This window comes from Anas acuta, chromosome 6 (genome assembly GCF_963932015.1).
Source record: "Anas acuta chromosome 6, bAnaAcu1.1, whole genome shotgun sequence".
NCBI classification, from domain to species: Eukaryota; Metazoa; Chordata; class Aves; order Anseriformes; family Anatidae; genus Anas; species Anas acuta.
The window spans coordinates 16808568-16831939 of record NC_088984.1 but is presented as its reverse complement, the minus strand read 5'-3'; the positions used below and the strand labels follow the sequence as shown (position 1 = coordinate 16831939).

Sequence of the window (23372 nt, the reverse complement as noted above, 5' to 3'; positions counted from 1 at the left end):
CTGCTTACACTGGTTTTATTTCCATGGAAGCAGTTATCAGAGCTAAGGTACAGCTTATTAATCACTGCATAAAAAAAGCACATAGCACAGGAGCTGTGATCACAATTAAAACAGATAGTTTTTACACGGATAAGGCAACATTCCTCTGTACCTTTGTTTTTAAATCAAGGTACAGCTCAGTAGAGTCACTAGATGAGACAGCTTAGCTTTCTTACAACAGCTTAGGAGCCCTTATAAACTGCATTAGAGCTAACATAATTCCCCATAAAATGGAGGCAAAGTTAAAATACCTCCAGCCTTGTGACAGTTGCAATTTAAGCATGAGCTGTGTTCATTTTAAGTATCACCTGAAACTCTGAATTCCAGACCCCTAAAATCCCTAACACCTGGCCAGAGGGCAATGTTACTAGCTACAGGCAGTGCCTTGCTGGGAGAAACACCCTGTTATGCACGACTATGAACATGGTCAATTGCCTCAAAAGAATTAATGTAAGAACTGAAGACAAAGGACGAGCAGGGAAACAGAAACACAAAAACAAAGTACATTCCCCAGGTCACACAGCGGTGGAAGTGGGAAGACGTCTTAAAACTCCTTTATCTTAAAGCACAAACTGCTGGACTGCAGTAGTTCAACACAAAAACGATACAGCTTCTGCTAAATGCACAAAGGTTTTTGCACACTTATGACCTGACGTGAGCATCACAGTCCTGTTACAACTGAAGACCTTACTCCTATGGAAAGACCCATAGCAAATGGAGCAGCACCTTTGGTTACTATTCCTGATTCTTGCACAGTCTCTGAAGCATCTCTCACCAAATCCTCTGTCACAGAAAGGTTAAACTGCACCTGACACTGGACCAACCATCATTTTCACTTTAACACAGTTTCTGTATCAGTAACTTAACTCATGCAGGTATCAACCACAAATGCTTATGCACAAACACTGGCTCTGATGCATTTATTGCACTTTCTATCATTTTTTTTTCCTTTTTATTTTATAAACCAAATGTACCATCTGCTCATTGCTCTGGACATACGTTACACATCCAAACATTTTTGAATGGCGGAAATAAATTGCATGGCCTGTCAGTGATTATACATACATACATATATATACACACATATATATACACACACACACATATATATATTTGATGGTTGCAAATAAAGACCACATTTACAATATGTATTGCTGAAAGTCCGAATTACAGTTTGGACGCTTTATGCATGTGTTGTTGCTCTGTGTATGGAGCACAGTGTAACCCCCATATTCATAAAAGTTTGTCTGATTCATACAATCAGACTGGTTTGGGTTGGAAGGGACCTTAAGGATCATCCAATTCCAACCCCCTGTCGTGGGCAGGGACGCCACCCACTCAATCAGGTTGCTCAGGCCCTCATCCAACCCAGTCTTGAACACTTCAAGGGATGAGGCATCCACAACCTCTGGGCAACCTGCTCCAGTGCCTCACCACCATCTGAGTGAAGAAATTCCTCCTGATCTCTAATCTTAATCTCCCCTCTTAGTTCCCCCTTGTCCTGTCAATATCTGACTGAGCCAAGAGTTGCTCTCCATCTTTTTTATAAGTCCCCATTAAGTACCGAAAAGCTGCAATTCATTCTGTTGTCAAGAAAATGCAAGTTCTTATTGACCAACTTACTTATGTAACGGACTTTGATAGAGAACTATGAGCAAAATTAAAGAACTAAACTTAGGAAAAGCAGGCAATCAGGTACACAAAAGACAAATTCAGTTGTCACTGTAATGGACTTCTCCCATTTAGATCTGAAGAGTTTTAAAACTGGCAATTGACGAAGCAGTACAAAACATAATTTCACTATTGATATGAAATTAACTTGCAAATGTTGCATAGCATTAATGCCACTATCTTGTTTTTAATCCCTTTATCATATTTTCACATTGAAAATGCCTATGCCTACTATTGTAATATCTGCCAGTAACTAAGCTTTTTGACAGAACTTGGGGGGGCAGGGTTAGGGAAATACCAGATGAGGTACATATATTTGTTGTGATTACACGGTAATGCAACACAGACTGCAAGTCCTGGATTTCTATTTGCAGTGCAGAAAGAAATGCAATCAGAACGATGGCTGGTTGGTAGCTTTGCTCCTTTTCAGCATAAATACAATAATTTTCTCTATGGTAACTTTTAAGAAAGTAGCATTTCAGTGATAGAAAATAAATTATTCCAAAATATGCTTTCTTCATCATATTGGCCCCTTAACATGCACATTTTTTTGTGAGAACAAAGATCTTTTCCCACACGCTGTATCTCAGGACACTTGCATTAATTCTAAGAGAGCTCTTTCTACTCCTGCTTTCTCTTAGCTTCTCTTTCCATATGCCCTGTGTCATTGCTCCCCTTTAACAGATGATATGAAATGACCATTTAAGCAAAACTGCAACACTTCTCATACTCTGTAAAATGCAGCAAGCATTGTAAGCCTACTCAGATTAACCTTACAAAGCCATTGATTCAGATGAACTCACAAATACGCCTGCATGACTGTGCACGGCTGAATGACATCCCTGTTAGCACCTGCACTGCCTGCTGCTTCATTGGCCTTTATTTTCCTAAGTATGGTATGGGCATTGGGGCACTTGGTTGCAAGGGAGAGTGTAAATTATCTGTACACGGGTAATACGTGGGCACATTTACCCACGACTTGGATCAGGAGCTACTTTGAGGAAAGGGGCTGAGCTGCTGAACTTTCTGCTGTCTTATCTCCTGCGGCTGCTGTTGTGCTTCACACCTCTTCTGTGCTGTGCCTGTCGCCCTGTCCCTCACAGGTTTTGCCCATCACCTCGCACAGCCCCCTAGAGCCTCTGCCTCACGCTGAACACCTGGCTGTGCCTGCAGCCTCCAGAGCTGTGGCTTGCCACCTGCAGACACCCTGAATACAAGTACTTAAAGAGAAAGTACTACTTAGTTCTACTTAGGCTGTGGCGTAGGGTTAACGTGTAAGCACCAGCACTGGCAGACAGAAAACCCCCGAGTTACCCGACAAACACCACCAGGGCACCACTGGCGAGCGCACCGCCAGATAAACTCACCACCGGGCACGGGAGCCTGCAAACCAGCTGCCGGGGAACGAGACCGGGAAGCACCACCCGCAGCCACCAGCCTGAGAGGCGCAGGACGAGCAGCCCAGCAGCCCCGCAACCCCAACGCGGGGAGCCGGGACGAGGAGCCCGAGGAACGCCCTGGGGCTGCGGGACTCCCCCGGGGGCCGCCTCGGCCGAGGGCCGGCCCCTGGGCGGGCCGCTGAGGCAGCGCCCAAAATGGCGGCAGGCGCCGCGCAGGCGCAGGGGGTGCACAGTGGCTGCCTGGCTGAGGGGCGACATGGCGGGCATGGGGCTGCCTAAAGGGGTTTTAGCGGGTATGGGGTGTTCCAGGGAGGGTTGTGGGATAAGAGGTGCGTGTTCGGTTCTGGCACTGTCCCCAACACCCGCCCAAACAAGGGGGAGCTGCCTGTGCTTGGGGCTTACTAAGCAGAAAGGACCAAGTGGTTGGGCGACTACAGGCAGGGATGCGTGACAGCTGAGGAAAGAAAAGCAATTGCTGAAGTAAACAGAGGCAGTTTCCATCTAAAGTAAGGAGCTGTAAAGACTACACAAGGTGTTAAACATGAAGAAACTGAAAATCTGTGAACCATTGGTAGTGAAATTCACAGAATCCTAGAATCATGAAGGTTGGAAAAGACCTCCAAGATCATCTGGTCCAACCATCACCCTACTACCAATGTCCTCCACCAAACCATGTCCCTAAGCACCAGGTCCAGCCTTTCCTAGAACATCCCCAGGGACAGTGATTCCACCACCTCCCTGGGCAACCCATTCCCATGTCTGACTACTCTTTCTGAGGAAAAATGTCACCTTATTTCCAACCTAAACCTCCCCTTGCATAGAGTGATTTCCAGGGTCCCAGAGGGCTCTCAGAGCACCTGGCCAACGGATGTATAAGGGCACGTTGATGGGGACTACGCATCACTGCATTGTTGCCATACCTGTGGACGTATTGAAGGAGCTGTTTGCTAGAGCAGTCTGTATCGCTGACGGCTCAGCTGTTCCTATGCAGATTTACTGCTTCAGTGATGTGCCCTTGGGTGAAAACCAGCCCCTGACTGAGCAGCAGAACCTGGAAACAAACCTCACACCTTGTAGTGGTAAATTGCATTCTGTTATTTGCCACAGAGGCAAATTTTCCTCCCGAGAGAAGGGCTGTTATCCACTCGTAACATTGATACCTCCTTTTTACTTACAAGTTCTGAGTATTAGATCACTGAGTAAACACGTTAACATGAGCACGCGATGTCTGAGAGTGAATACAGCCTGTGCAATCCAATAATTTATTAAACTTTCATCTTGTAAAGCCAGTTACAAATTAAAAAAGACAGCAGAAGGAATTCTGTAATAGAAATGAGCAAAATTACAACAAATACTAACGGGAGTTACATTCCCAAGTGGGTTCAAGCTGCCTGCAGCAACCCAAGAGCCAGAACAGAAATAGTGCAGAGTTAGGACAGGGATAATCAAGGCTATTCTGATACATAAAGAGATCTAGTCAGTGTACGGACCAATACAAAGTGTTACTTTTCAGGTTGCCTCTGCATTCCTGTTCTCTCTCACTTGTGACCTGGCCATCTGTCTATTCTTTGTGATAAAAAGTGGATGTTTGTACGATCCTTCAGTAAAGCTATTTAAGGCAAAACTCCAGTTGAAAGTACAATATACAGTAGTGGCTATCCTCTTAGGCTGGATGTGTGGCAGGTGGACAGGGTGTTTGCACATGCTGCAGTGTATTGTAAGTGAGAAAAGCACAGATTATGCACTGTGTTTTTTCTTGCATTGTCAGCCTCAAAACTGTAGTGTTACATGACAGTATTAGTGAAATGGCACAACCTGAAGATTAATTTAAACTGAACCTGTTGCATACTGACTCCTAGTTTTCTTGTCTATAAAATTTTTATTTTATAGCTAACAGGCCTTAAGCTGACACTTCTTCAGAAATACAAACATCTGATTTTAAACAAACCTGCAACAAGGTCCACATCACACACACAGCTCTATAGTTTCATTACTATATGAAACTGAATGGGCCTTTGCATTTCAGGACTTGACATGACAGGGGTTGTAGAAAATGACGGCCTAGCCTCAAGGTTTCTTGATTGCCAATGCAACCAATTTGTGATGCGACTAACAATACCAAATATTGTTTTAAATAATGAAATCAGGAGATTGAAGATGACTGTCATCTTTCACTGAGAAGGAAAAAAAAATTGCTTCTTCAACTTGCAAATGGCTATAAAAACCTCCAAGAAGCATTTTTTTAAATATATATCTATATAGATATATAGATATGCTGATGTCTAGGGACCTAAGAGAGACTGGAAGAGGATATGGAGATTTGGTGATGGGAGTAGTTCCAATTAGAACTCAGCAGAGAATGAAGGACTTGGCATCTGCTTACAGTAGTACAAAGGAATTGAATTATTGCCTATAAGAATTTATCTAGGCATCTCTTCACTCAGTATGAAACTGTTCATTTAAAGCTAACGTTCAGGGGTTTCCGTCATCCTAAAATCCCATCTAGCGAAATAAGGAACTTAATGCAGGTAGGCTGCTGGCCATAAAAACCTCTGACCTCCATCTGAAACCTGGAATTTGTTAGGAACAGCTTTTCCCGTAATGCATCTAAATCAATCTTGCCTTCTGGGCTGTGAAAAGGCAATCATTAATTCTTAGGTAACAGGTGCTACTTAGAATTACCAAAATGGTACCTGATGATATATTTCAGTGGTACTATTCCCCAGGACTTTCTTCTATGTTTGAGTATTTAGAATTTTTACTTAAAGTGCCATTTTTTACAGTCATGTACCTGTGAACTTCTGTTAGAAGGTAACAACTCTCCTCAAGTGTTTTTGTTTGTTTGTTTAATGGTCTCTCGTGTAGGGTTTGACCTCTTTATTGGACTGTTTGGCTTCAATTACAAAAAAGATATTTTCTTTTAAGACCAGATGAGATCATTAGTATATCCTGAAGAGAAAACTCCAGAGTGACTTATTTCGGAGCTACCTACAAAATAAATAAAAAAACAAATATTCTCTTAGCAGACCGTGCTGTGATCCCCTGATCCCAGATGTTTGCATGTTGGAAATTCATAAGGAAGCTTAACTCTGCCTCCTGTAGTGCAGATTCTTGTGATTTTTTTCTGCCAGTATGACAGGTAATTGTGAAAGCAGCAGAGGGGACAGGCAGAAGGAGGATGCTTCCAACTTTGCTTCTTTAAGGTACATTGTTCATCAGACAAGCAAGGGAAAACAAGTTTTGGGCTGTTAATATTCAACAACAACAGTTGTTACTGTTCAATGTCTTTAGGCAGAAGTGCAAATCCTATGGTACTGCAGATGCCACTTCAGCTCTTAAATACAGTAGTCAGTCAAGTGGAGTTCTTAAAAACATCTTTGCTACACTTGTGCTGGCAAGTTGCAAATACCAATCATTAAACAACTGCCTCTCTCTCATGGCAGTTCGTTCATATCACCTAGTCCAGACGCTAGCATGACTGTCCACACTGGTGGCTGACTTGACGCTGCAGCGTTTCTTCACTATCATGTTGATGTATGCTTTCATGATCTTTATTATCTCACCCACCTAGAAAAAGAACACAGTAACAGGATAAGCACATCAAAAACCTACCACTGATGTATACCAGACGTTTTGCAGAAAAAGTTTCCCCTTGTCCAAACTCACGGCACTGTAAATTTTGCGTGTAATGTTAATGTGAATATGACATTAAGGATAAGCATGAAAGAGTTGAGTCATTACCTCTATATGCAGAAAAGATACAGGAAATGAAAACAAGGTCAGTAACAGGTATGCAATGGCATCTTTACAAATAAACATTAAAAAGAATGTGATGTTTCAATATGGAAAAAACCTGACAGAAGGATATGGCAGAACTCTACAAAATCCTGGGCTGCCTGGGAAAGACAAATTGAGAATGACTGGTCCCAGTCTTTCCCAACACAAGAATGGGAAGACATCAAGTGAAATACAGTGGCAGACTGACTGAGGAAAGTATTTTTTTACTCATAAACAGCAGAATTCATTGTCATACTTGCAAGCACTTTTGAAACATTTATGTGCTTCTCTAGATTACTCTAGCATGTTCTTAATTGTGCACACTGTGCATAAAAAGACCTAAGTTTCCTCTGAGGTACGTTCAGGATAGAGCTAATACACCAGTTGGGACTGTGATTCTGGTGGGAGAGAGCTGTGATCTTGCAGCAGCACCTTTTAGTACTTGACAAGTTTGTGTTCTGTCTTGTAGCTCAAAGAAAAGCACCTTTAATGCTACTAAACATCTTTATTTTCTGATTTTTTGAACTCTACATTTATAAACTGGAAGGGAATGAATTAACTGACAGGATGCACACTCATGAGCACCCAAAATTTGAAATTCTGAGTGTCATGGGAGACACTTAACCTCCTTCACTTTTTAACCAACATCATTCTTTTTTATGTATATCTCTGTATTCAAGATAGACACCTTGACTCTCTAGGTTTAAGGTCCCTTCATCTTTTTCTTTGCCTGTCCTGTCCCTTCAGCAGAAGTTCTTGCCTATAACCTTGTCTTGTCCTTAGAAATTAGGGCTTTACTGGAGTGCTAGTAAAACTGCAAATATAACATGTCTTGTGCTTTCACATACCTGGGACGTTTCAAAGAACATTTCTCTCTCATCCACTGTAATTTTGAAGGTGTTAGGTTGTGGAGCTCCAAAGAAAACAATGTGCTCATACTGGAAAGTTTCTAGTGGTTTAGGGTCCCCGCGCTTGTAGACAGACACATTCTCTGTGCTGACTCCAAGCCAAAGATCATTTGGAAATCCACCTTCCTTGCACTGCAGAAACAGAAACACGAAATTTTGCTTAAATGCAGTGGAGTATCAAATCATCTTTGATTCAAGGAAAAGCCCTCCTTTTCTGGCTCCTGTAGGATATTTAATTTCTCCGGCCCAATATAAAAAACAGTATGTCTACAGAAGGAATCTTGTGGGCACTCCTCTGCAAAGATTTAGAAATGACATGGCTGTGCGTAAATATCATTTGAGTAATAAATAATTATAGTACTTAACAGTTCTCATCAGATTTTTAAGAGATTTAGCATGTTAAGATTCTCCTCATTATTTTACAGATGATAGAGTAAGGGCAAGCAACGTCCCATGGTAATCCATCTGGGCAGCAACAGAAATGAAAAAAAATGAAGGTGTGGATTCCTGCAGTAGCAGGCTAATCCCAGCGGTCTAACTGACCCAGTTTGAGTGGTCACATTGCTACAGAACAGAGTTGTGCTTTTTGCTGTGAAGGACAATATGGCTTCATTTTACTTCCACTTCTACTAGCTACCACCTTCTTAAGCCCAGAAAAGTTTCCCCAAATCTACTGCTTCCTGCATCACACCTTTCTGTATATGTATTACTATAGGCTTACTCTCAGCTTATTATGACAAAATGCAGCCAATTCCTGAAATTCCCTTCTGCTGCTGAGCAATATAATATACATAGCTGTATCTGTTCTACAGGCTGATGCCTCTCCTTGGCAGTCATTAAATGAGGTTATACATCTCTCACCTCAACGTCAAAGAGGGTTGACCCATAACCTGGCCACTCCTTTACGATGGACATGTATTTCACCATGGCCTGATGCTGAGAGAGACCTTGCAACTTGGTCCATTTCTGTGCTATGCTTGCACGAGCAGCTGACAGCTCTTCCTTCACCCACATCTCCATCATTTGCTCCTCTTCTACCTTCTGCTTCTTTACAGAGCCTGTCTTGAAGCTACGTTTCAATGTCCCTTCAAGAAAGCTGGTCCGCCTCCTCTCCAGAGTGTGACTGGTGGTGCCACTGCTCTTTGTTGAGTGCAGTATTTTGGATTTTAGTCTGTTAACTGGGTAGATCCCATCAAGGGTCCAACTTATTTTAGAATAATCCCCATGAAGGTACTGCAGCCGTAGTGCTGCTAGGCGCTGCAGGGTGTCCTCTGGTGCAGGAAAATGACCATCTATGAGGCTTTCATGAGCCTACAAACAAACAAACAAAAAACAAACAAACAAACAAAAAATCATTATAAGGCAGAAACACACTATTGACATCTGGGTCCATGTAGATATTCTAAGCCAATCCATGCAGAAAAGACCTAATTCAGGAGGTCAAAGCACACATTATAATAAAGAATTCAAAGTCTGTAACTGGTGGATGAGCAGACTTGGGGGTAAATGCGTTTTTCTGCAAGCTTGGACAGAAAGGAGATCTCAGAAGGACCTTTAGGTCTTTAACAGACTCTTTAGGTCTGTAACAGATAGGAGAGCCAGAAATTGAGACAATCTGTTTAGTACTCTACCTGCTGCAGCTCCTGTGTGGAGATAACATTCAAATACAGATAAAGTTGGATATAATAAACTCGAGACATTCAACCTTGGCCTCATTGCACACCAGCACCTTTCACCTCCTCCAAAATGTATTATTATATGTATTTATTTATTTATTTATTTTTAACTTCATCCATCACACACCTCAATAACTCCTGCTCTCCTCCTGTTACTTTTTTCTACTAAGCTTTGCTAGTGAAAGCTGTCTAGACTGAAAGCCTTGTCAATTGGGAGTTTGGTACAACTGAGTTTCCACAGAGCACTGTGTCCTGTTCCTGACTGTTTCCTAGACATTTAGTTAACAATACTTAACCTTCATTTCAAGAAAGTCCTCTTGGGGAACAATTGTCTGTGTGATGTACATGCCAACAACTTGATCAACAGCCAGTTTCAATCTTCATAACACTGACCCCTTTAACACATATTAATTAAATTTCAACAGATATCATATTCTGAGGCAAGATCAAAGTGTTCATTAGAAGTAACAAAGATGGGCTGAATCAAACAGCTGGCTACTCTACTCAGTTTACTTTTGCATCCCTAATTGTGGGGTTATTTCATACCAGTGTGATCTCTGGCCTAACAAGCATTATGTTGCTACAAACTATAGTGACTTAAATAAAAAATTAGTCATCAAACTATTGTCAACACCATTCTCTTGTCTTTTTGCAATAGTACTATATTCTGGTGCCCGTTAATCAGAAGAAATTGCCTGAAAGATAATTTTCTTTGTAAATTCCCATAACACCCCAAGGTTTGACTGTTTTTTGTAAGTTGGATCTAGCAAACAGCTAGATTTTTCAATTTTCTTTACACTTGCACTCTGTAAACATCTATTTTACAGAATCATCTTAAATTATTATCTACATTTCCGTATCTTTCAAAATTAAAGATGAATTCTAAAAGCATTTTATTACAATTGGTGCTTCAGTTTTTGAAAGCCTGTTAATTTTTCTTGCTTTTGTTCTAACACTCCTATTCCTTTGAGAATTTCTCTGCGTATCTGCTTGTTAGATTCCAAGCAAAAGTCTGAGACAATAAATTCTTCTGTTCAGACCAGCATTCACACTTCTAATGTAAAGCTAAGCCAGTTTTCTGTATACTCTGGTGTACTTCTGCTACCCTGGAAACTAAATCATTCTCCCACTGCCAGCTTACCTGCTCAAACATGAAAGCAAACTCCACTCCATCTTTGGGAACATTCTCGATATCCAAGAAGCAGTAAAGTTTAAAATATAGCTGCCATTGTCCTTCTTCCTCTTCTTCCTCAGAGCCAGCAAGTCTGTACGATAGGAAAGAGAATGAGAGAGGGGAAAAAAAAATAGTAACCAGAAGAACCATGGTACTGGGATGTCCACAGTGCACATGAAATAAAAGTTCCTCTGGATTTCTAAAACAAAAAGCATACAGAACTACCCCATTTACCAGGGCAATCTTTGTGCAGCAGACTTTTCCGGTGGATTCAATTTTCTTCTCTGAGTCACCTGCTTTCAGCAGAACCCAAAGTTCTTATCAGATACAACTGATAAAAAAAAATGGATCAATAGTTCTATATAAATGCAAGAGTTATGGGGAGGACACAAAGCGCTTCCCATTTTTAACATATTGTTTCTGTGTAGTCTTGTTACTGTGAAAAGCATCAATCTTGCCACCATTTATAACAATTTTATTTTCGTCTTCAGAACCAATATAAAATAGACAATGGTAGCTTTCTCTGCAAATTACTGCTTTCTTTATATGCCTAGCCACAAAATCACAGTCCACAGTAAGAAATTAGAGCTGCTTTTCTATGCCCACTTAAATCTTTCCTCTCTCTTCTGATGAAGCTATTATGAGGTAAATTGACAAGATGTTATCAAAGCTAGTTGATATAAAGACATTTTCGTAGAGGGCACTGAGCTGAGTACCCTGAATCATTTATCCAAATAGATTAATTTTCATGTGTGACTAGTGGTGATGAAGCCAATTACTTCAAAGGAAGAGGCATTGAAACTTCTATTGCTGAGATGGACCCTAAGTAGGGTTCACATTCATAAACTCTGCAATGAACAGTCACTGTTTGCAGCTCAGAAATGTCTAGACAAGCATCAAAGCAAACACTGCCAGCTACAAACTTACAGCTCCAAAAATGTGAAAAGCAGCACCAGTGTCATTTCTTAACGCTTTCATTATATACCACTTCCTTGGTTGGTCAAGGATCTTACAGATGGTATTTGCTCGTGTAGCCCAAATTAACACACCCCATTCATCACAATGACACAAGTAACTATGCAAGAAAATACCTTGGTTTGATAGTGCTTCATTTTATAAGCTGTTCCAATCTGCAGATAGCCCTTAGTACTTCTAAATACATTGACATTATGTAATAATTCACTTGTCCTACCACAAACAAGCCAGGAGACAGTATCCCCTTTCAGAGAAAGAGAATGATCAAGACAATTAAATGTCTTAACCCTTCTCTGAGCTCTGGTAGGAAACCATTACTATTTGATAAAGGCACTACTAATTCTGTCCTGACAAGCGTGATAAGTAATGCTTCTTTGTTATCAAAACAGATGTGAACATAGTTTTCCACATAGTAAAAAAGAGCACTTGAACCTTACCAAAGAGAAGTTCACACCAAAGTGAATGCTTGAAACTCTGCAGCTGCTTTGGATAAAACTACCTGATGGTACTCTCACTTAACCAACTAGGAGTTAAAGTAAAGGTTCTACAAAACATTCTTCTACCTTTCGAACTTGGCCAAGATATCAGCCACAATCACTCGACTCTCAACAGCACGGTCCACCTGCTGATTATGTTCGAAGAGAGCAAACATGTTGCGGCTGTCCTCCATTGCTAAGCCTCGGATCAACTTTTCAACCACCTGAGAAAATCAGAGACAGATCACAGGGTAGGCATTACACACTTTCTGAAGTTAGCTTATTGGGGGAAAAAAAAAAAGGAAAATAAACAAATATTTTGTGTTTCTGTGCTAGCGGAATCACTGGCCATGCAGATGGACCAGCAGCAGAAAAGAACAGAATGGAGATACACTGCTGAGAGCTGGATGGGGTGATGGAAGCCAGTGTGGCTTAGGTCATAGGAACTACCAATCTACATCAGACCATGGTCTGACAGTGGTCAAATCATGTTCCAAGGAAACAATATAGAGCAATACATTCCCTAAACCCTGAAAAATTGGAGATGAATGGGGAAAAGGAGTCCCTTCAGCAGGCTCAGTACCTAGACACAGAGGTGTGCTTAGATCTGGTTATTTAGTAAATGCATTCATTACCTCCCCAGCACTCGTGTGGGAATTGATGGTGATTTTACAGGAGCCACCGCCATGGCAGTATACTGTTGTGGTCATTTCTTCACGGGTGAGAAGAGCCTGTATTTCCTCCTGGGAGGGTACAAACTCCCTTGTCTTTGTTCTCTTCAGAGAATCACTGATGAATTGTGCATATCTGTCTATTTCTGAGCCTGGAAAGAGATCTTTTACCCTAATTGTAAAGAGAAGCAAAAAAAGCCATTACACAGTGAAACAGAAAACAAGCTTATTGCCATGCAACTTGGAATATTGTAGGCAGGGAATTCAGCAGAGATGTCAAACACAAACACCACAAGAATAAGCCCAGTTATTTCCCAAACTATAGAACCTGCTTTCACTAGTCACTCCAAAGTCACTTCAGTGGCATTTCTCAGCACTATATGAAATTAGCAGTTCAAACTTCCAAGAATTTAGTACTGGCTGAAGATAGGAGGATTAACTATCTGAATTCACAAAATTGAGATTAAAAAGTATGGAGTCAAATATAAGCTTTTAAAATTTATTCTCAATTATCTCTTTTTACTTGCTGGATTTCAACTCTCTCCTCATTTGGAAGGAATCAAATAGACTTTATAAGCCTTTTTTTATCATTAATGAATGGAGTGAGGCTACATGACTGCAGCTTAGTTCCAATGCAGACCTCTTTAGAAAGTTGCTCTAGATGCTGAACATAAATTGGGAAAAATGTAAACAATTTAGTTCATGAAAATTGGAGGTTAAAGCAGATTAAAAATACAAATGGTAAGCCTTACATGCTTCGTTGAGCAAACAAACACTGAAAAACAGTAAATTGGATTTAGGGTATATCTGCTACTCCACAGTACACACATTTTGTCTGTGGTTGCTGCAAGGTAGTACCTACTTCAGTGAATATTAAGTGTGTTTCTCACCTTTCCTGCAGGCTGAGAATGTTTATAAGGACATTAGTAAGCAGTAGGTGATCAGCTGTAAATCCACTTTAACACAGTTTCATGGTATTCTGTGTAGGTAGCCTTACTTTCCACATCCTTTTGACACAACAGATGGGTAGCAAGGGGGACAGGGTTTGAATACAACAGAACAGCTGGTAGCAAGATTTGTGCACAAAGGTGGGAGGCTGCAACACCACAGAAAGATATGTGCACAGGTGGAGGGGGTGAGACACACAGGTACACCATGCAGTGGAAGATAAGTAGGGACAAAGGAAACAATGCAAATGAAAAGGGCTTTTACCTTCTCAGGTGGAACTTGAGGTAACGAAGGATTCCTCTACTCGGCAGAAAAGTGCAGCTCATACATGACATCAGCTGCCAGTGGTGCAGGTTCCCAGTACTGTTGGGATGTGGCATGTGATTAGTTTGTTTGATGAGCTGACAATACACTTCATCACGAAGGGGCTTTAGATCATGGCAGGTCTGCAGAATGCCTTGGATAATTGGTATGGGGTCAGACACTGTCTCGATCTCCTGAAGGGAGTTAAAGATCTTCACTGCTTCATCCTGTAAGCTGCTGTAACCCTTCTCTTGTTGCACTGAGGAATGATCATAAAGGTGACATCAGGTAAGAATCTCCCCCATTTCCTACAGGCCCAGCAGTAGGACAAACAACTATAGTATAGTCTGTGGTGGAAGAACAGAACCTGAGAATCTACATTAGCTCATCTCTTCAAACTAAATTTCTACTCAAAATTCATTAAAGCTTCCCCTTTGTATGTGCAAATGCAGTTTTAATTAGTATTTGCCAACATCTAACTTGTCACCATTGCAAAGCCATTTTTGGATATCCTGTACAGAAAAGGAGAACAATGTTTTTAAAGGAAATTAGTGTTGAAATCTAGTTCAGTTAAAGGAAAAAAACAATAGTGACAAACTGATCCAAAGTGCCTACCTATTCTTATCTATTTTACTTCCCCCCAAAAAAAAGTTTTTGAACAACAGGCAAAATTTAGCATCCACAGAACAGGAAAGACTCTTGCCTGGTCTTTTGGGCACCATTCTTTTATGTTGAGTCCTTCTGTCTCCACCCCTAAGGTAAGTTTGATGACTTCCTCAAACCATGCTCAGAACATGGCAAATTATAGGCAGTTTCCTCTACCTGCTAGTCCAAAGCAGAGCAACTCCAGTATTGCTTCATCCCATATGGTCAAAAACAAACCATCTGGCATCTCTGGGAGGTCATGGAAGCTATTATAGACCTCTTAAAGAGTCAGGCATTGACCTTCCTGCTTCCCTGCTGTCTGCCTCTACCACAAATGTGCACATTGTATATTGTTTAGTCTCTCTTGTCTGGTATGTTTGTGCTCCTAAAACACTGTGGGAACCTTACAATACTGAACGCATTGTACAAAAGAATTTGTTATTTTTAAAAAGAGAGATATTGTTTGTTGTTATTAATAATTCAGCTACTGCTCTCCTAAGCTCCTCTGCGTAGGTGACCAGTTGGTCCTGGCAGCTTGTTCTACTGATCTACTGACTTGCTACATAACCTCTGCTACTGACACTTCAATTGGCATCCTTTGATGCATCTCACAGAGGACGAGTTTCCTACCAGAAATAACATTTCCCCACATAAGGTGTCTCTGTGTTGATACACACACACACGGAGTCGTCATACTTCTGCTATGACTTCAATTTTTTCTCACACTGGTTTTCTGGGGGCCTATTAGACAGTCTAGTTCTTTCCTGTTCCTGAAGTATTTGAAGAAATGATTCATTTGTAGCTTCTCTACAAATACGATCCCACTGCCAGTTGCATGTTTTAATCCCATTGTAGGATTTACACTAGAACTATTTAACCCAGTTGCAACTCACAAAGACAGGCTGCACATCCCCCAGATGGATGATTAACTATATTCTCCCTTTTTCTGTGAAAAGAAAGGGACTAATCCCTCTCTCTGAACCCTGTGGGAAACACTGCCCCAGATGAACTTCACCTACACAGAGAGCTTATATACCACTTCTGTGGTGCTCAGGCTCCTCACTGATCCTTAAAATGAGAGAGTATTTTGTCATATGGGTAAAATACTTACAGTTGACACTAACATCTCCATATGGTAATGGGAGCAAGGGAGAATGCAAAGGGTGCTGGGTGTACCGCAAGATTGGGTTCCTCCTGTATGTCTGTTCCACTACTTCAAAGTTTGTGCTGTTTTCCTGGAAAAAACAAAATCCTCAAATGAGGATAGTCATTCCTAAGATGTCCTTATACATTTAGAGTCAAATCAACCACCTTTATTGACATTCTGGAAGGTCCATCGAGGGACGAGGTGACTAAAGAATAATTTACACATAAAAATTACTCTGTATATTATTTCTGAAAATAAAATGTAAGAATAGCCATACTGGGTTACCAAGCACAGGGCCTTGATTCCAAATGCAGCTTGTGGCTCGTGCCTACTGCAGGCATTTAACAGGCACACACAGCATGATTCCTCCTCCTTCCTTTGCTAAAAGAGTTATCAAAGCTTTTTGGAAATTAAAGCAAACTTTATGACCAGGATCACCATTATCCACATGCTTACTGATCCCCTCAAAGACCTTTAGGAGATATGCCAAGTATGGCTGGTTTGTATTTCCCCAGATCCCCCCTGAATCCTTTCTTATAGCTTAGTCACATTAGCTGCCTCCCATTTCTTCAACGTTAGGACCATGTAGCCTAGGGTTACATTCTACAGCCAGTAGTAATTCAGTAACTTCACGTTTCAGTTCTTTTAGAGCTGTAGAGTTATTGCCAATAGATCTTGGCTATATTTCACCCTCTGTTTTATTGATATGTTCCACAATCCCTCTAACTGACACCTCAGCTGGCAAGTTTCTCAAACTCATCCCTTTTAGAGGCAGGCTGCAATACTGGAGTTTCCCTCCACTCCTCTGTAGTCATCAGTTATGCAGAGAATTAATTCAGTTTTTCAGATGTGTTACCATTATTACACACTTCTTTTTCACCTCCGTCGACTGGTCCTACCAATTTACTGGCAAGCCCTTTGTCTTAGATGCCTTTTTATTAGTACTGTTCAATCCCTCAGCAAGTTGCTTATGATATATGCCTTGGTCTGTCTTCTGATTATACATTTAATCTGCTAGAGTTTCTATATATGTGTGTTCAGAGGATGCTTAGGGAAAAGAAAGGATGCAGTGGAGATTTGCACATACTTGTTGGTATAAATCCTGCATGCAATTTGTAATTGCACAGCAGTTATAACCTTGACTCAAGCAGATCAGTTAGCAAGCTGATTCAAAATAAAATTTGATTATTTAGTTATGCAGTCATTTAGGTTTCTTTTACTTTTTTGATACCTCATGACAGCAACCTTGTTTGTTGCCACAAGGGAATCAGCATGACGGTACCTACCCTGATGTCACGAATGAGTTGCTGCGTAGGTGTTTCTATGGGCACTTTGCTGTCAATGACACCTTGGATGGCAGAGGCCCAGCGCATGGCTTCGTTCAGCAGCTTTGTGTACAGCCTGTAGGAGTGCTTTCGCCCATGGACAATTATGTTCCAGTAGCCTGTAGAGACACAAAGAAGCTAGAAGGTGAAAGTTGCTTCCATTTTACCTTCTCTTTTTGTCTGTAACACCTGTCTGAGGAAAACCCTTGCTACTCTGTTACATATGCTATGTATGGTTAAAATGGACTGGGTAAACAGTAACATTCCCCGTTCCCAAAATGGACTTACCAGCAGGAAAGTCCCAATCCAGGTTTTGGCACAAACACAGCTTTCCAAGACACAAGTAGCTCACACTGTAACATAAATACTTCCCTGCCAAGCAGGCAGCTCACTTTCACAGTCAGGGTTTCAGCTACACTGTGCTATTAATCGCTCAGAAAGTGACCAGCCTACACACAGCACCCAAACACTGCCAAACCAATTCTCATAAATTTTAAAAACCATGTAGTTGACAAACTGAGAGAAAAGGTCAGGATGATGACAATTCATTCCACTACAGGTAGCCCTAGGTGTCTGTTGAGATCACAAATGTGGAGGATTTATTGCAAGTGAGCAGAAGAAACTTTCTCATTTCACTTGACTGAACACACCACAGTATCCCACTGCTAGCAGTTTGCTTCCAGAGCTTTTAAAAAATATCCCAAGCAACTCCAGTACTCAAAAATCCAGTATTTCAAGTTTTGTTCTAAGCTTCACCTTCTTTGTCAGGGGGGTTTACCCCTTGCCTCGTAAGCTCATTTCCATCCCAAACTCAAGGTGCAAGCAATGGAGAATTGTGGCAGACCCTGCCTTCCCAGAACAGTGTCACACTGCACAGAAAGCAAACGTAGGCCCTTGTCATCTTTTGGTTCTAGCAGGCTGAGTGCTACAAAAAAGACTAAGGTGTATGACATTATTGTTATTTAAGGGAATAACATTGATCCGAGAGAGAAACATAGGTCATGCTATATCATGGTAGTTACTTAGTGCTGTTACATGTGAGCATGACGAACTTGGATGCATTTGGAAAACATTTAGATAGAGTGACACTACTCAGTGAAAAAATATAAGAACTGTGCATCTCTGTCAGGTGTGAGGGAACTGCCATCACTTGCACACTGTTCTCTAGTCCTTTGCAAGTCTCCTGTGGTTTGTGTGGGGAAGAAGTTTGCGACCACAGTCCTCAAGACCGTATCTCAGCAAGACACACCATTACCTTCCTGCACCCTCCCCTCTTCAGGCAACTCCACCCATGCAATGCCTGCTGATGACTGTTTGCTCCTCTTCTTACCTGTGTCTTTAAAGACCCTCTCATCGGGCTGCACCACGGAGCAGAGGCTGTTGAGCACAAGTGTGCCAAGCTTGGCAGCTGTGCGCTCGGATGACTTGTAGTAATCAAGTGCAGTGTTTGTCAGCACAAACCAGCGTTTCTTCATCTTCAGAGAGGACATCTTGTTGCTGCTCTGAACCTCTTTATGGAGCCAACCTAAGGGAGGAACACAGACATCTCAGTGGTTGTCGTTCACCACAACAGCAACCTTGTCTCTTCCTGGTGACTCTCTAACTCTGGGAGCAGAACTCAAACTCTCTGCAAGAACTTCATACTGGGACCTGCCAGTTCTGCTTTATTGGCTATAGCAGTATCCTGCACAGTCACTCTGAGAAATTAGACAGTTTTTTCATGGAACTGTTCTATTTTTCACCCCTATGTATGTTTTTCTCATTGAGCTGTGGTTTAGTTTGACATCACCATCAGGGTGATTTCCAGGATGCTTCTCTCAAAAGTCCCAGCCATCTGAATAAATCATTTACAATTCATTTCTACCAAAGAGATGCCAAATGCCTATCCAAACCTGCATGGAAAAGGTTTGGTGGTACATTTCGTAGTAGAATGATCTTTAAGCATTACATGTGTCTCTTCTTCCCGTGATCAGGAAAAATACTTTCTCTCTCATTTTAGATTCCTCACAGGTGGGGTGGGGGTGGAGAAGAAAAAGAAGAAAAAACAATTCAGTGCTATAAAAGACAAAATTACACTCAGCGTTACTAAACATGTTGAATAGATAGTTTTCTATTCAGAGCTGAAAAAAGCAATGTCCACCCACAAGACAAAAAGTTTGAAGAACGTGGGACTGAGCCTAGAGGTTGCATGTAAAGGAAAAATAAAGAGACAGACTTTGTGGTTCTCAAATAGCCTCTCAAATAGCCATATGTTTTACCATGAAGTGCAACACATACACTGACTTTGCAAAGGAATATTTAGACTTTTTTCTTTAATGAACAACATGAAATAAAAGGAGCTGTTGCCTTGCAATTAAGTATTTTGAATTTAAGGGAATTCGCCTGCCAACGTTAACATAGGTTATCAGACAATCTCCTTGAAATGTTTAAGACCAGGATTATAGAAGGCTTATGCCACTTCTTGGTGACTCTCTTCTTCCTCTACTCCTGCCTTGACATGACCACTCTCAGACCTTTACATGTATTCCATCATAGATATTTTCTGGAAGATGTAGGGCAATTTGCTCAAATGTTTGCTTTCCACAGATTGAGACCCGAGTGTCTTTGTATATTAGAGAACATGTAATGAGCTAAAAGTACTGAGGAAATTTAAAAATATTTGAGAAAAAAGGGAGAACATTTCATATTATATGCACGAACATTACTCATGCATCAGTGCCTCTATGTCCAGCTGAGGTCTAACTAGAGACAGAATATAAATCTTTTGCTCAGCCTTAGAGAATTATTCTCACTTCACTATGTCTATCAGAATCAGGTTAGTTTGTTCAGCTGAGGAGAGCAGCAATCCTACAAAGATCTCTCTCCCTCCCGCTCAACATGACAGGTGTCAGAAGAAACAGAGCTTTCTGAAAACAAAAGCTGCAGTGTCATGTCATAGTCGGTCTAAGCCAGCTGCTCCCAAGCAACAGCCATGCTCCCTCCTATTCCCTGCTGGCATTTGCTCGACAACATGTTGAAACAAGCTACAGAACTAACACCAGAAAAATAAACGTATAAAGAAATACTTATTTTTCCAGTTTTATCTTTCTGAACCCACCTGATGTGGAGTCGGACAAGAGTCAGTGCCAGCAAAGCACAGGAGGCAGCCAGCAGCAGGCAGGAAGGTGGAGGGGGCAGGCAATGGCTGTGTTTTGGAAGCAGCTGAACACTGGCTTGGATTAGCTACAATGAAACCTCCCACTCAAATCACAAACAGAAGATGAGTTTCACATGTCATAACTGCATGCATTTCCTTTTACCTCTCACAAGGAATTCCTGGCCATCAACCTTAGATTCGCCTTTTGGTTTCTGCAGCAGGGAGATCCAGTGGTGCATCTCCTCAGGGGTGTCGCTGTTGCAGTGTATCACTCGATTTGCTGTGATGATCACAAAAGAGTTTGGTCTGCCAGAAAATAAAAGCATCAGAAATCAGTCGAAGTCATACAAATATCTAAAATCACAGCACACCCAAAGCCATGTCCTTTGCCTTTCCATAGGCAATGCAGAAAGATTCTTGGAATACAAACTACAGAGAAGTGAAGAAACTCCTAAAAGCATCCCCTGTGCAGTTGGTCTGCAAACTGATGAATGCAGAGTCCAGACAAATAGAATTAAACACTTTCCAAAAGCTATTTCCAAAGACTACAACACATTCATTAGCTAATGCCCAGCTGTAAAATGTCCTGGGTTCATAAGCACAGGACTTTGCTCTACCCTCTGATTGGGTTGAGCTAGTGCTAGTACCACTGGGCTAGGCTAGTACAGCTGTTCTGCTCATACTTATTAAAACCAGTAATGCAGTAGCAAATGTAGTTCCCAGAAGTGACAATGAAAATGGGTCTGAGATTGGTTTTAGGAAGGATGAGCTGATCCTGACAAAAAAAGCTACGGAAAACAAAACTAAGATGGATAAAAATATGGTTGAAAAATAAGCATTCTCCTCAGAATTTGTTTAACATAATTCAAACACTGACACTCCAGAAGAGTGTACCTCAGCAGATTCATGAAGAAATTCTGCCTGTTCAGCTTACTATTTGTTTCCTTTTATTTTTATTTTTTTTTAGTGGGACACAGATTAACTCTGAGGAGTCCAGGCTGGGCAAAACACTTGCTTCAAAGAAATCTTAGTTTGCTACCAAGATATGCATTTTCTAAACTAGTAACCACAAAGTCCCCGCAATCTGTGAGAGAAAACAACAACAAACAGAGCACAGAAGTAAATAGCTTAGTAGCTAACATTTTACTTCAGTACTGCAGTGAGAAGCTTGGCCCTGGCTGAACCTGTCAACAGTGAAGGAAATAATTAAATGTTAATGTAAAGTGATGTGAAATGCTCCATAATCTCTTATCTGAAGCTAACTTATCTGTGAACTAAAGGCCTGTGCTTTGCTGCATCACAAAGATTTCTTAAATTCTTAAAAAAGATTTTTAAATTCATTCCATGTTGTTTTGTGTTTGTTTTTTTTAATGTGTTGTTTTGTGTTTTTTTTTTTTTAATGTGTTGTTTTTTTTTTTTCCTTAAATTTACAAGATTAGCTTGAAATTGCTCTGTTGAAAAACTGGAAGTACTACTCTTGCTGGACATTTTTATTTAGTGTTAATAGTAGATAAAACTATAATTTCTTGACATTTAGATTACATTGTTCACACTCTTCAGATGGAAATGTGTACCGAAACTTTCACTCAAAGACAATACACTTGTGACCTTTGTGCCTGGGAAGTAGCATAACTTGGAAGAAACTAAGTACTTCTAGCTGAGTTTCTTTGTGAGTCAAATCCTTAGGAGATTAAACAAATGTAAACTAACCGGGACCTACAAAACCTACCTACAAAAATGAGTCAGGGAATTTCCAATCAGAGAGATGGCCACATTGCTATACATACCTGTCAGGGTTGTCTGAGGCACAGACAGAGTCAATAAGCCCAACATCCAGGGTTCCCTGTATAGTGAAAGAGACAGGTAACAGGAATTGTTTGCACCTTAAATTACAGACATTCTCTTTAGTGAATAGTATTGAACCTGAAAACATTCTTCTGAATTCCAATAACTTGAGTAGCAATGAGCATATGAGAAAGGCATGAGTGAGTCAGCTCTGCTCCCTAGACAACATGAAAAGGTGTGCAAGGACTCTAGAGAACTGCAATAAAGAGAGCTATGCATTTTCAGAGAGCATTATTAAGGTCTGAAATACCCTCTGCCTCTACATCTCAATACTAGTAAATCCATAAATAAATTGTTCTTCTCAGCTGTTTATCTTCTGTCTGCCAAACTGACACAGACTAGTCCTATAATCCCATCAAAAAAATATATATATATCTGCAAGAGGCAAACCAAAGAAGAGAGCCAATGTTGATCATGTTGACACCCACCACAGGCACTATGATCTTCACTTCTTACCCTCTTTTCTATCAGCTTTGCTGTTTCTTTTTAAAAAAAATGTGTAACTTTCTTATACTGCTCATGAACTCAGCACTGCATGTCCTAGAAAAACATGCACAAAATAGTTAAACACAGATGGCTCTGAACATGCCCACGGACTGGTTGCACAGTAACTCACCACAGCATTCTTTGGATTGGCTTGTTCATCTTGCATTTCCCTCAGCTGCTGTGCCGTAGCGCTGTGTACTCGGCTCAGGACATTAAACCAACCGCTGGCAATCAAAACAGACTCAAAGTTAAGATTTGGGTACTGAAACTAGCTCTGGAATATCATCAAGGAGCCTGGAAAGCTGCCAGTAGGAAAATTTCTTCATTCACAATTTCCTGCAGACTACGCTGCAAAACATCTCTTGGGCTGATCACGCCATACCCTAATATCTTCCTTCCTCCCTATTTATCCATGAAAATTCTGTGCACGTTCTCCAACCCACTGACAGCTGCTCCCACAAAATCCAGTTTTCTACTTGCTATTCAAGAAACCGTAGGCAGGCGGTGGACTCACTGGGGAGCATGTGTCAGCAGAATAAGAGCATATAGCAGTTGTAAAGACAGGGTCAGTTGGAATCTTTGGGGACTCAGTCCTAGAGACTCCTGGGTGCCTTCCTGACTAGTCTCTGTCTGATCCACTCATAAACTCGAGAGTCATATGGCTCTCTATTAATCATGGGGTTTTTATAAGTTCATTTGGAGTGAAGCTATTTGTCTGTGAAAGGGCTTCTCATTACAGGCATATCTGGAGGCTGAATCTCTGTTGCAGA

General features: G+C 41.1%; 1 protein-coding gene across 4 annotated transcripts in view; it reads right to left on the bottom strand.

The window, feature by feature from the left end:
• Positions 1-4353: 4353 nt before the first annotated feature.
• Positions 4354-23372, bottom strand: part of LOC137859031 (unconventional myosin-X-like) — an 84729-nt gene continuing 65710 nt past the window's right edge. For all 4 annotated transcript variants that reach the window (XM_068687653.1, XM_068687654.1, XM_068687655.1 and 1 more), the window contains 13 exons: positions 22733-22826; positions 22059-22114; positions 20435-20577; positions 18466-18660; positions 17097-17254; positions 15775-15898; positions 13980-14277; positions 12732-12939; positions 12184-12320; positions 10613-10736; positions 8657-9106; positions 7736-7927; positions 4354-6677 (listed from right to left, as the gene is read on the bottom strand). In XM_068687653.1, the coding sequence (XP_068543754.1) occupies positions 6564-6677; positions 7736-7927; positions 8657-9106; positions 10613-10736; positions 12184-12320; positions 12732-12939; positions 13980-14277; positions 15775-15898; positions 17097-17254; positions 18466-18660; positions 20435-20577; positions 22059-22114; positions 22733-22826 (2293 nt within the window). In that variant the 3' untranslated portion in view covers positions 4354-6563. The remainder of the gene's footprint in view (positions 6678-7735; positions 7928-8656; positions 9107-10612; positions 10737-12183; positions 12321-12731; positions 12940-13979; positions 14278-15774; positions 15899-17096; positions 17255-18465; positions 18661-20434; positions 20578-22058; positions 22115-22732; positions 22827-23372) is intronic.